Source organism: Bombina bombina, chromosome 3, assembly GCF_027579735.1.
Source record: "Bombina bombina isolate aBomBom1 chromosome 3, aBomBom1.pri, whole genome shotgun sequence".
In the NCBI taxonomy this organism is placed as follows: Eukaryota; Metazoa; Chordata; class Amphibia; order Anura; family Bombinatoridae; genus Bombina; species Bombina bombina.
The window spans coordinates 323,637,845-323,651,141 of NC_069501.1; the positions used below are offsets into that span (position 1 = coordinate 323,637,845).

At 38.0% G+C, this 13,297-nt stretch overlaps 1 protein-coding gene across 2 annotated transcripts in view; it reads right to left on the reverse strand.

Moving 5' to 3' along the window:
• Positions 1–1,487: 1,487 nt before the first annotated feature.
• The window catches only part of AKAP17A (A-kinase anchoring protein 17A), a 42,164-nt gene continuing 30,354 nt past the window's right edge, over positions 1,488–13,297 (reverse strand). The window contains exons 4-5 of one of the 2 annotated variants that reach the window (XM_053706432.1): positions 5,396–5,633; positions 1,488–4,706 (exon numbers count right to left, since the gene is read on the reverse strand). In XM_053706432.1, the coding sequence (XP_053562407.1) occupies positions 3,828–4,706; positions 5,396–5,633 (1,117 nt within the window). In that variant the 3' untranslated portion in view covers positions 1,488–3,827. Of the gene's footprint in view, positions 4,707–5,395; positions 5,637–13,297 lie in introns of both variants that reach the window. The other variant, XM_053706431.1, reaches the window with a different exon arrangement.

Here is a 13,297-nt window from a genome sequence, read left to right on the forward strand (position 1 = left end):
ATACAGTTAGTACATAAATTTCTATTGGGCTCCACTTTGGCTTTAGCACATATAGCACAGATATCTTCCTCTGAATCAGACATGTTTAACACACTAGCAAATAAACTAGCAACTTGGAAATACTTTTCAAGTAATTTACTATAATATGAAAACGTACTGTGCCTATAAGAAGCACAGAAAAAGTTATGACAGTTGAAAATTAATAAACTGAAAAGTTATAGCATCAAATCTTTGTAAAAAACACAATTTTAGCAAAGGATTGCTCCCATTAGCAAAGGATAACTAACCCTGATAGCAGAAAAAAAAAAAAAAATACAGAAATAAACGTTTTTTTTTTTTTTTTTTTTTATCACAGTCAACTACAATCTCACAGCTCTGCTGTGAGTGATTACCTCCCTCAAAACAAGTTTTGAAGACCCCTGAGTTCTGTAGAGATGAACCGGATCATGCAGGGAAGACAAACTTCTGACTGAATTTTTTGATGCGTAGCAAAAGCACCAAAAAAGGTCCCTCCCCCTCACACATAACAGTGAGAGAGATCAGTAAACTGTCATAAATTAAATAAAACGACTGCCAAGTGGAAAAAAATAGTGCCCAAAACATTTTTTCACCCAGTACCTCAGAAAATTAAACGATTTTACATGCCAGCAAAAAACGTTTAACATTAATAAATTGAGTGTTATTAAAAAGCCTGTTGCTAGTCCCTGCAAATTAGGCTAAAGTTTTATGCATACAGTATAATTCCAGTGAAGTGCCATTCCCCAGAATACTGAAGTGTAAAATATACATACATGACAGCCTGATACCAGTTGCTGCTACTGCATTTAAGGCTTTTACTTTACATTATATCGGTATGGCAGAATTTTCTCATCAATTCCATTGTCAGAAAATAATAAGCTGCTACATACCTCTTTGCATATTAATCTGCCCGCTGTCCCCTGATCTGAAGTTTACCTCTCCTCAGATGGCCGAGAAACAGCAATATGATCTTAACAACTCCGGCTAAAATCATAGAAAAACTCAGGTAGATTCTTCTTCAAATTCTACCAGAGAAGGAATAACACACTCCAGTGCTATTATAAAATAACAAACTTTTGATTGAAGGTATGAAACTAAGTATAATCACCACAGTCCTCTCACACATCCTATCTATTAGTTGGGTGCAAGAGAATGACTGGTAATGGCAGTTAGAGGAGGAGCTATATAGCAGCTCTGCTGGGTGAATCCTCTTGCACTTCCTGTTGGTGAGGAGTTAATATCCCATAAGTAATGGATGATCCGTGGACTGGATACACTTAACAAGAGAAACATGGGTTTTAAATGAAACTAACTACAATTAGTTGTGTTGTAACAAGGTAGGGTTGAGTCTTAAACAGTCTTAATTGGTAGAATGTCATCATTGTCAATAATATGTCTACAACAGCTAACCATAACAAACAGAAATGATGGTTCATCATTTAGAAATCAAGGCCAGTCAATGCAGAAAATTAACTTTGAAAGTTTTTAATGTGCAGTGGCAAAAACCTTAAAAGGGACAGTAAAGTCAAGATTCAACTTTCGTGATTTAGATAGGGCATGCCATTTTAAACAACTTTCCAATTTACTTTAATCATATTTGCTTTGTTCTCTTGGTATTCTCTGTGGAAAGCTAAACCTAGTTAGACAAACTAATTTCTAAGCAATGAAGCTGCCTCTTATCTCAGTGCATTTTGACAGATTTTAGTTAGACACTGCTAGTTCATGTGTGTCATATAGATAACATTGTGTTCACTCTCATGGACTTATTTATGAGTCAGCACTGATTGGCTATAAAAAGAACTGAGATAAGGGGACAGTCTGCAGAGGCTTAGATATAAGGTAATCACAGAGGAAAAAAAGTATATTAATATAACAGTGTTGGTTATGCAAAACTGGGGAATGAGTAATAAAGGGATTATCTATATTTTTAAACAATAACAACTTTAAGTAGATATTTCTTTTAAGTGCTATGATGAAACAAACTAACCAGGAAAGGCAGACTAAGAGTTACCTTTGCTGCACAGGATAATTTAGTCACTAGCCTCAAAATTGCCACTTGACAGTATCTCTGATTTAAGAGTACATATTTCTTGACATTAGTCGTTCAAAAGGGGACCGTCTGAATCAGGAATTCACGGTAGAATTTCTGCAATGAAAGCACTACTGATAATTACAAAGAGACTTGCTTGGGCCAACGACTACAGGCAGGGACCATCAGACTAGTGGAAAAGTGTCCTTTAGATCCAAACGCCATATATCTTTGAGATGCAGAAAAGGTGAACGGATGATGTCTGGATCTGTGCTTCCTACTGCAAAATCATGGAAAAGTAGGCTTGATGGTATGGAGGTGCTTTGCTGTTGAATCACCCAAACCCCTACTCCAGCTATTTGACAAAGAAAGATATACCGGTATCTATATATATATAAAAAAAAAAACACTTATCCCCAGGACCTTTTTAGCGGGTGCACTACCAAGCTCATTTTACTGACCACACAGCTAAAATTTTAGCCAACATTAAGCTAAAATTATCTAGTATTAAAAATGTTCAATTTTTATTGCACAAATTATCATTAAATACATTTATGTTATATTATGCAATTAATTTGTGCTTTGAATAGCGGAAAATGATATATTAGAAAATATTACACTGCCCCCACCTGGCTACTTCATAATGCCACCAGGCTGTCATATTTTTCTGTGGAGAACAAACATATCCCCCAAATGCGGAATTGCAAAATCCAAACTTTGTATATTTCTTTTAAAATAAAATTATCAAAAATGAATATGTATCCTGCTTGTAACACAGTCTTCTCTGCCTGTGTCTTTGGTCTGTTTTTTTGTTTTTTTTTAGAATGCAAATAAGAATTTTTATTTAAAACAGGTAATATTACATTTCTGATTACAGTACTGTAGTATCTTTCTAAGGGTACTATGTATGCAAAAGTATTAAAAATGATATAAAATTATATTTAGCTTACATGAAAATATTGCCTAAATAACCTAAGATATTGTTGTTTACACTACTTGATTCCACCCCCTCTCCAAACTGTCTCATTTTAAATAGGCAAATATTCCAAAATATTTTCCGGTCCCAAGTAGTTTGGAAAAAGAGTTTTCTACCTGTATATATACACATACACACTCATACATAAATTAAGAAACACATTTGGCTTTTGACTAGTATTTTGTCCTATTATAACTTGTAAACCATAGTGATATTAACCACACAATATTTTATAATCACACACACATATATAGAACATACTAAGAAGAAATTGTTAAGTAAGACGTTAACTTATTTCCTTAACCAACCCCCCCTCCCTGCCTCCATAAACACACACATGCCTGTATATACACACACACATTTTTAGCATACATTTTATCTACCTGTGGTTGTAAATTAACAACTCATTTAGTAAAACTAGAATAGGACTATATTGAAAAAAGTTTATGCTTTCACTACATTATACCAATGCCATAAAAATAAATATTGCATGCAAAATTAATTAAAAATGCCATAAAGTTGGTATGAATAAAAATAAAACTTAAGTTTTGACAGTACACATAGCTGCTACATTCTTTTATCTTTGACATAGAAATATGTGTAACGGTCCCTTAAAAGAAAGCTGGTATAGAAAACAGCCTGAAATCAAAGCACTACAAAAACTAAGCATAGTTTTAGTAAGTGTTGTATTTTCAGTTTTCAAAAATGTAAACCACAAGGAATATAATAAAGAAAATAATAAATACGCAGTCTGCAAGTACAGCGGTATCAGAATCCCATGTGTAGGCAGTGTGCATAACGCATTTAACTACGCCAGGACTTCCTCTCTCTACTGTATGATCTCTTGCGGTGTCTTTTTCTCTTATGGCTGTGTTTGTCCCGTGTATCTTTGTCATAGTAACTTTTATGCCTGTTTGACTTTGGGCTAACACTTTTTCGACCAGGGCTGCGATCCCTGGAGGAATGTTTTTTATGCTTTTTTCTTCCTTTACTATGTCTATCCTCCTCACTGCTTGAATCTCTTCTGTGCTTCATCTCACTTTTTTGTATTTTGCCCTGAGCATGAGAATATTTACTTGAGACCCATTGTCCTTTTGGACTTTCTAGTTCAATGTTGCTTTCATTAGCATGTGATTTATTCAAGTTAACATTTTGATCATTTCCTGCAGAAGTATTATGTAGAGTAGTATTTGACAAAATGTTGGCATGTGGGTACAACTGCGTACCAAGGTTTACATTACTGATATTAAGTTTGCATTCCTGCAAAGAAGGATCTGCAGAATAGATCCCATTTAAACTCTGTAGATTTGAATTTGCATAGGTACTTTGTGCCATAAATTGTTCGTAGTCTGAAGGTATCTGGGCTCTAGAAGTCTGAGTGGAGGTAGATGTGACATAGCTTAATGAAGCAGCCCGAGGAATGTTTTCACTAGGCTGAAGAGGGTAACACTGGAATGATTTGGGCTCTTCTTTGCTTTGAGAGACAGCAAGCAAGTTTCTGGTAAACAGACTGTTCAAGAGCTTCTCTCTCAGTTCCTTCTCTTTGCGCTGAAGCTCCAGAGCTCGCTGCTTTTCCTCTTCCACACGTTTCAATTCTGCCTCTTGTTCCTTTCTTCTCTCCTCTAACTCAAGAAGACGAATCCTTTCAGCTTCCTTCTCTTCTTGCTCATGAAGTTTCACTGCCTGGAACAACAAAAAAAACACATTTTAAATTTTAAGCATTTTCATTTTTTGTCGTCTCAATGCTGCTTTCTACCAAAAGCATATCCTAGCATAAAATAAACAGAGCCAATAAATAAAATATGAGGGGGGAAATGAACACTGATATATTAAAAATAATAAATAGTAACAATCAGATGCTGAAAAACTAAATACTTGTAAAGCGTATTGATTATATTGTAACATATTTGAAAGTGAATGTATGAGAACATTGCAATATTAGCCATTTACAGTATGTAATTTGTGCTTTATAATAAACAAATATTTGTGCCCAACCCCAAGTACAAAAAAACCCCTCAAAAAACAATGAATAAAGTAGCTTTTGAAAATACACTATTTTAAATATGTGTGTGTGTGTGGGGCGGGGGGGGGGGGGGAGACATCCACATGAAAAAGCAGCATTTAAGCACACAATTTTTTGGTTATACCTGAAAAAATATGAAGTTGTTTAAATATAAAATTCTAGAAACAGTTGTACACTAATGGTAATTAGCCGATAGGTGTTTCCTATTAGTGTTTGTAAGCATTACAACTGTAAACCAATGCACAGCGCTACTGCATTATAGACATTAAAAGAATGGTAAGATTATTGAGAGACAAAGCGAATAATCAGCAATATACATATATAAAAAGGATTACGTAGTATAATTCACCTTAACTCTACTCAGCAGCTCTGCAATTAGCCTGATGGACTGCAAATTCCTTTGAGCCAGTAAAAGTCTTCTTTCTTCAAGCCGGATTTTCTCCTGCAATCTCTTCTGCTCCTCCGCTTGCATTTTTTGCAGCTTTTTTTTATTTCTTCTAGCTTCTCGTTCCTTTTGTTTCTCCTCTTTCCGCCTTAACTTCTCTTTGCGTTTTCTCTCTTTTTCAAGCTCTTCTAGCTCTTTTTGTCTGCTTTAAAACACATGGTTGATATTGTAAACATATTGTAAGTTTTGCACTATGTATATCAACAATAAGGATCCCTGTTACATTAAAGGGACATGAAATCCAACATTTTTATTTTACGACAGCATACAAATTAAAATAAAATACAATTTACTCTCGTATTCTTTGCTACGGTGCATACCTAGGTAGGTAGCGTGTATGGCAGGAAATGCTGCTGTTTTGGTGCTCTTGCAAATGTATAACATTCTTACAAAACTCCCGTCATATATTGCTGCAGGCATGTGCACAATCCTGGTGCCTACTTACTTATTTTTTAATAAAGGTTAACAAGAGAACGCAGTAAATTTGATAAAAAAAAGTAAATTGTAAACATTTTAAAACTGTATTCTTTATCTTAATCATGAAAGAAAAACTATGGGTTTCATGTCCCTTTAACCATGACCTTAAAATGGACAAATGATGAAGACATTCCTATATTGAACTCTGATTAGATATGCAGCCAATAGTCAATATATGAATAGAAACATAGAATTTGATGGTAGATAAGAACCCGTTTTATTTGTGTATATGAATTAGCTGGTTTTGTGCTTTTAAACCACAACCTATTGAAAAGGGTTGAGCTTGCAGATATTATTATATGTCATTATGTAATCACTTTATGTACACAAACTCAATACTTAGAGAGGACAATGGAAAATTATCCTGCACCCCACTGGGAGTGTAATTTCTTCTGCTGGCTATGTTTAGATAGCCTGCATGTAAGACCAGAAACTTTCAGTATAGGTGGAGAAACCACAGGCTAAATCAGCTATTTCAAATGCTGAAATAGGGGTAAAGGAGCTACTTGTAAACAATTTAATACACTCCAGCAGGTAAAATAGATAATTGTAAACTATTTAAAGGGGAGAAACATTTTGGGAAAACTGTCCCTTTAATTTATATTAGGGCTTTTACAGCCATTTAAAAAAACTAGAGTCAGTTTTATACTTAAGGATTGCAAATAAAACCAATTTAGCATTAATTTAATTAGCCTTATTGATAAAGTGAGTGTCCTAACAGTATTCATCTAAAAACTTTTCAGATCTAATATGGCAAGAGAAGGTTTTATCTACTCTTTAGCATTAAAAACATAATGCAAGGTGGGGATCAGTGCCCAAAGACATTTTTTTATTTTTCTGAAAAATTTGGTAGCGCTATCACTTTTCTTGAGCAAACCCCTATATTTTTTTAGCTCTACATGGTGCTTTTGAAAAGCTCATTACCTGTTCTTTTTAATGAACTATTCAAGTTCTGTGATTTTGTTGAGCCTTTGTGACTATAGCTATCTAAATATGACTAATCGAACCACCATTTTCTACACATTTAGGCCTTCAAAATTCAGTGAAGAACTGCTAATAACAAGTAGATTTTTTTCCTGGGGTATTCTACCATTTGTATTATGTCCTTCACTGAATTTTGAAGGCCTAAATATGTAGAAAATTGAGGTGTGTATAGTCATAGTTACACAGCCATAGAGTAACAAAGGCTCAACAAAGCAAAGAACTTAAATATAACATTAAAAAGGATGTGGTGAGTTTTACAAAGACACCACATGGAGCTTTATAGCTCTTATAGTTTGTTTTCTATGGACAATCCAAAAATGCTCTGAAAAGCGATTTTATGCCACCCTTGCAACAAGTAATTATCTATATCTCAAGAGAACATTTTTTAAAAAATCTAAAAATTTACGGCTTTGGTCAAGGAGGACGATAGAAAGTATTACCCAATTTTCAGAACAATAACAAAATGGTTAGGCAACCTGCATTTGTATAGTTGACATGGAATAAACCCTAGATACTTTATTTTCTCTTCCTTTGTTTTTACTCTGTAAAATGTGGCTTAAAACACAATTTATGCTTACCTGATAAATTTATTTCTCTTGTGGTGTATCCAGTCCACGGATCATCCATTACTTGTGGGATATTCTCATTCCCAACAGGAAGTTGCAAGAGGAAACCCACAGCAGAGCTGCAATATAGCTCCTCCCCTAACTGTCATAGCCAGTCATTCGACCGAAAACAAGCCGAGAAAGGAGGAACCATAGGGTGCAGTGGTTACTGTAGTTTAAATTTAAAAATTACCTGCCTTAAAATGACAGGGCGGGCCGTGGACTGGATACACCACAAGAGAAATAAATTTATCAGGTAAGCATAAATTGTGTTTTCTCTTGTAAGGTGTATCCAGTCCACGGATCATCCATTACTTGTGGGATACCAATACCAAAGCTAAAGTACACGGATGAAGGGAGGGACAAGGCAGGAACTTAAATGGAAGGAAACACTGCCTGTAAAACCTCTCCCCCAAATATAGCCTCCGAAGAAGAAAAAGTATCAAATTTGCAAAATTTTGAAAAAGTATGAAGCGAAGACCAAGTCCCCGCCTTGCAAATCTGTTCAAAAGAAGCCTCATTTTTAAAGGCCCAAGTGGAAGCCACAGCTCTAGTGGAATGAGCAGTAATCCTTTCAGGAGGCTGCTGTCCAGCAGTCTCATAGGCTAAGCGGATTAACTTCTTAGCCAAAAAGAAGGAGAGGTTGCCGAATCCTTTTGATCTCTCCTCTGTCCAGAGAAGACAACAAACCAAGCAGATGTTTGACGAAAATCTTTAGTGGCTTGTAAATAAAAACTTTAAAGCACGGACCACGTCCAGATTGTGAAACACAAGGATGGAACAACAATCTCTTGATTGATATTCTTGTTAGATACCACCTTAGGTAAAAACCCAGATTTGGTACGCAGGACTACCTTATCCGTATGAAAAATCAGATAAGGAGAATCACATTGTAAGGCAGATAACTCAGAGACTCTACGAGCCGAGGAAATAGCTACCAAAAAAAGGACTTTCCAAGATAAAAGTTTGATATCTATGGAATGAAGAGGTTCAAACGGAACTTCTTGAAGAACCTTAAGAACCAAGTTTAAGCTCCATGGTGGAGCAACCGGTTTAAACACAGGCTTGATTCTAATTAAAGCCTGACAAAATGCCTGAACGTCTGGAACATCTGCCAGACGCTTAACTAGCTGACAATCCTTTTTCCAAACTTTCTTGGAGAAAAGATAATATCCTAGGAATCCTGACCTTACTCCATGAGTAACCCTTGGATTCACACCAATAAAGATATCTACGCCATACCTTATGGTAAATTTTCCTGGCGACAGGCTTTCGTGCCCGTATTAAGGTATCAATAACTGACTCGGAGAAGCCACGCTTTGATAAAATCAAGCGTTCCATCTCTAGGCAGTCAGCCGCAGAGAAATTAGATTTGGATGGTTGGAAGGAGCCTGAAGTAGAAGGTCCTGTCTCAGAGGCAGAGACCATGGTGGAAAGGATGACATGTCCACTAGATCTGCATACCAGGTCCTGCGTGGCCACGCAGGTGCTATCAGAATCACCGATACTCTCTCCTGCTTGATCTTGGCAATCAGTCGAGGGAGCAGAGGAAACGGTGGAAACACATAAGCCATGTTGAAAGACCAGGGCGCTGCAAGAGCATCTATCAGTGTCGCCTTGGGATCCCTGGACCTGGATCCGTAACACGGAAGCTTGTCGTTCTGGCGAGACGCCATGAGATCCAGTTCTGGTTTGCCCCAACGATGAATCAGTTGTGCAAATACCTCCGGATGGAGTTCCCACTCACCCGGATGAAAAGTCTGACGACTTAGAAAATCCGCCTCCCAGTGCTCTACACCTGGGATATGGATAGCTGATAGGTGTCAAGAGTGAATCTCTGCCCAGCTAATTATTTTTGAAACTTCTAACATCTCTAGGGAACTTCTTGTTCCCCCTTGATGGTTGATGTAAGCTACAGTCGTGATGTTGTCCGACTGAAATCTGATGTACCTCAGAGTTGCTAACTGAGGCCAAGCCTGAAGAGCCTTGAATATCGCTCTTAGTTCCAGAATATTTATTGGAAGGAGAGACTCCTCCTGAGTCCACGATCCCTGAGCCTTCAGGGAGTTCCAGACTGCACCCCAACCTAGAAGGCTGGCATTTGTTGTTACAATTGTTCAATCTGGCCTGCGAAAGGTCATATCTTTGGACAGATGGACCCGAGATAGCTACCAGGGAAAAGAATCCCTGGTCTCTTGGTCCAGATTCAGTTGAGGGGACAAATCTGTGAAATCCCCGCTCCACTAACTGAGCATGCATAGTTGCTGAGATGTAAGCGTGCAAACGGCACTATGTCCATTGCGGCTACCATTAAGCCGATTACTTCCATACACTGAGCCACCGAAGGACGCGGAATGGAATGAAGAACCCGGCAGGAATTTAGAAGCTTTGATAACCTGGACTCCGTCAGGTGAATTTTCATTTCTATAGAATCTATCAGAGTCCCTAGAAAGGAAACTTTTGTGAGTGGGGATAGAGAACTCTTTTCCTCGTTCACTTTCCACCCATGCGACCTCAGAAATGCCAGTACTACGTCCGTATGAGACTTGGCAATTTGGAAGTTTGACGCCTGTATCAGGATGTCGTCTAAATAAGGGGCTACTGCTATGCCCCGCGGCCTTAGGACTGCCATAAGCGACCCTAGAACCTTTGTAAAGATTCTTGGGGCTTTAGCTAATCCAAAAGGGAAGCACTACAACTGGTAATGCCTGTCTTGAAAGGCAAACCTGAGAAACCGATGATGATCTTTGTGTATTGGAATGTGAAGATAAGCATCCTTTAGATCCACTGTAGTCATATATTGACCCTCCTGTATCAGTGGTAGGATGGTACGAATAGTTTCCATCTTGGATGACGGAACTTTAAGGAATTTGTTTAAGATCTTTAGATCCAAAATTGGTCTGAAGGTTCCCTCTTTTTTGAGAACCACAAACAGATTCTAGTAAAAACCCTGTTCCTGTTCACTCCCATAACTAGGAGGTCTCGTACACAGTGTAAGAATGCCTCTCTCTTTATCTGGTGTGCAGATAATTGTGAAAGGTGAAATCTCCCTTTTGAGGTGGATGTTTTGAAGTCCAGAAGATATCCCTGGGATATAATGTCCAACGCCCAGGGATCCTGAACATCTCTTGCCCAAGCCTGGGCGAAGAGTGAAAGTCTGACCCCTACTAGATCCGTTACCGGATAGGGGGCCGTTCCTTCATGCTGTCTTAGAGGCAGCAGCAGGCTTTTTTGACCTGCTTACCTTTTTTCCAGGTCTGGTTTGGTCTCCAGACCGTCTTAGATTGAGCAAAAGTTCCCTCTTGTTTATTATTAGAGGAAGTTGATGCCGCACCTGCCTTGAAGTTTTGAAAGGCACGAAAATTAGACTGTTTGGCCCTAGATTTGGACCTGTCCTGAGGAAGGGCATGACCTTTTCCTCCAGTGATATCAGCAATAATCTCCTTCAAACCAGGCCCGAATAGGGTCTGCCCCTTGAAGGGAGTGTTAAGTAGCTTAGATTTTGAAGTCACGTCAGCTGACTATGATTTAAGCCATAGCGCTCTGCGCGCCTGTATAGCAAAACCAGAATTCTTAGCCGTTAGTTTAGTAAAATGAACAATGGCATCAGAAATAAAAGAATTGGCTAGCTTAAGTGCTCTAAGTTTGCCAAGTATGTCATCCAATGGAGTCGCTACCTGTAAAGCCTCTTCCAGAGACTCAAACCAGTACGCCGCAGCAGCAGTGACAGGGGCAATGCATGCAAGGGGCTGTAGGATAAAACCTTGTTGAATAAATATTTTCTTAAGGTAACCTAATTTTTTATCCATTGGATCTAAAAAAGCACAACTGTCCTCGACAGGGATAGTAGTACGCTTTGCTAGAGTAGAAACTGCTCCCTCCACCTTAGGGACTGTCTGCCATAAGTCCCGTGTGGTGGCGTCTATTGGAAACATTTTTCTAAAAATAGGAGGGGAAGAGAACGGCACACCTGGTCTATCCCATTCCTTATTAATAATTTTTGTAAACCTTTTAGGTATTGGAAAAACATAAGTACACACCAGCACTGCAAGTATTTATCCAGTCTACACAATTTCTTTGGCACTGCAATGGAATAAGTCATTCAGAGCAGCTAAAACCTCCCTAAGCAACACGCGGAGGTGTACAAGCTTAAATTTAAATGTAGAAATATTAGAATCAGGTATCTTCCTGAGTCATTAACATCACCCAATGACTGAAGCTCTCTTTCCTCAGCTTCTGCATATTGTGAGGCAGTATCAGACATGGTTCTTAAAGCATCAGTATGCTCTGCATTTTGTCTCACCCCAGAGATATCTTGCTTACCTCTAAGTTCAGGTAGTCTGGCTAATACCGCTGACAGTGTATTATCCATGACTGCCGCCATGTCTTGTAAAGTAAACGCTATGGGCGCCCTAGATGTACTTGGCACCATTTGAGCGTGAGTCCCTTAAGCGGGAGTCAAAGGGTCTGACACGTGGGGAAAGTTAGTCGTCATAACTTCCCCCTTGTCAGATTCCTCTGGTGATAAAAAATTTTAAAAGACAGAAAATGATCCTTATTGCCTAAAATGAAATCAGTACATTTGGTACACATTCTAAGAGGGGGTTCCACCATGCCTTTTAAAAATAATGAACAAGGAGTTTCTTCTATGTCAGACATGTTTATACAGACTAGCAATGAGACTAGCAAGCTTGGAAAACACTTTAAATCAAGTTAACAAGCAAATATAACAAATGGTACTGTGCCTTTAAGAGAAACAAATTTTGTCAGAATTTGAAAAACAGTGAAAAAATGCAGTAAATCAAACGAAATTTTTACAGTGTATGTAATAGACTAGCAGAGCATTGCACCCACGAAATAGACATTTTTTAACAGTCACAACCAACTGCCACAGCAAGCTGTAGCCCTACCTTCTCCAATAAACGACTTTGGAAAGCCTTTGGGCCCTTTAGAGATGTCCTATAGCATTCAGAGGGCCTTTGAGGGAATCTGGATGTCTAAGTTTGTAATTTTAACTGCACAAAAAAATGTTACAATAGGCCCCTCCCACTCATAGTAACACAGTGGAAAGCCTCAGGAAACTAGGAAAAATTTAAGCCAGCCATGTGGAAAAAACTAGGCCCCAATAAAGTTTTATCACCAAAGTATATATAAAAACGATTAAACATGCCAGCAAACGTTTTATATTGTAAATATTATAAGGGTATTACCCCTGGGAGTAAGCATGATACCAGTCGTTATTAAATCACTGTATTCAGGCTTAACTTACATTAATCCGGTATCAGCAGCATTTTCTAGTGTTTTCCTTCTCTAGAAAAAATTATAACTGCACATACCTGATAGCAGGATAAACTGCACGCCATTCTCTAGCTGAAGTTTTACCTCATCTGTGTAATCCCCTCAGACATATGTGAGAACAGCAATGGATCTTAGTTACAACCTGCTAAGATCATAGAAACCTCAGGCAGATTCTTCTTCTATTTACTGCCTGAGATAAAATAGCACAACTCCGGTACTATTTAAAAATAACAAACTTTTGATTGAAGAAAATAAACTAGCTATATTTAACCACTCTCTCTTACGACCTCCTTGCTTGTTGAGAGTTGCAAGAGAATGACTGGCTATGACAGTTAGGGGAGGAGCTATATTGCAGCTCTGCTGTGGGTTTCCTCTTGCAACTTCCTGTTGGGAATGAGAATATCCCACAAGTAATGGATGATCCGTGGACTGGATACACCTT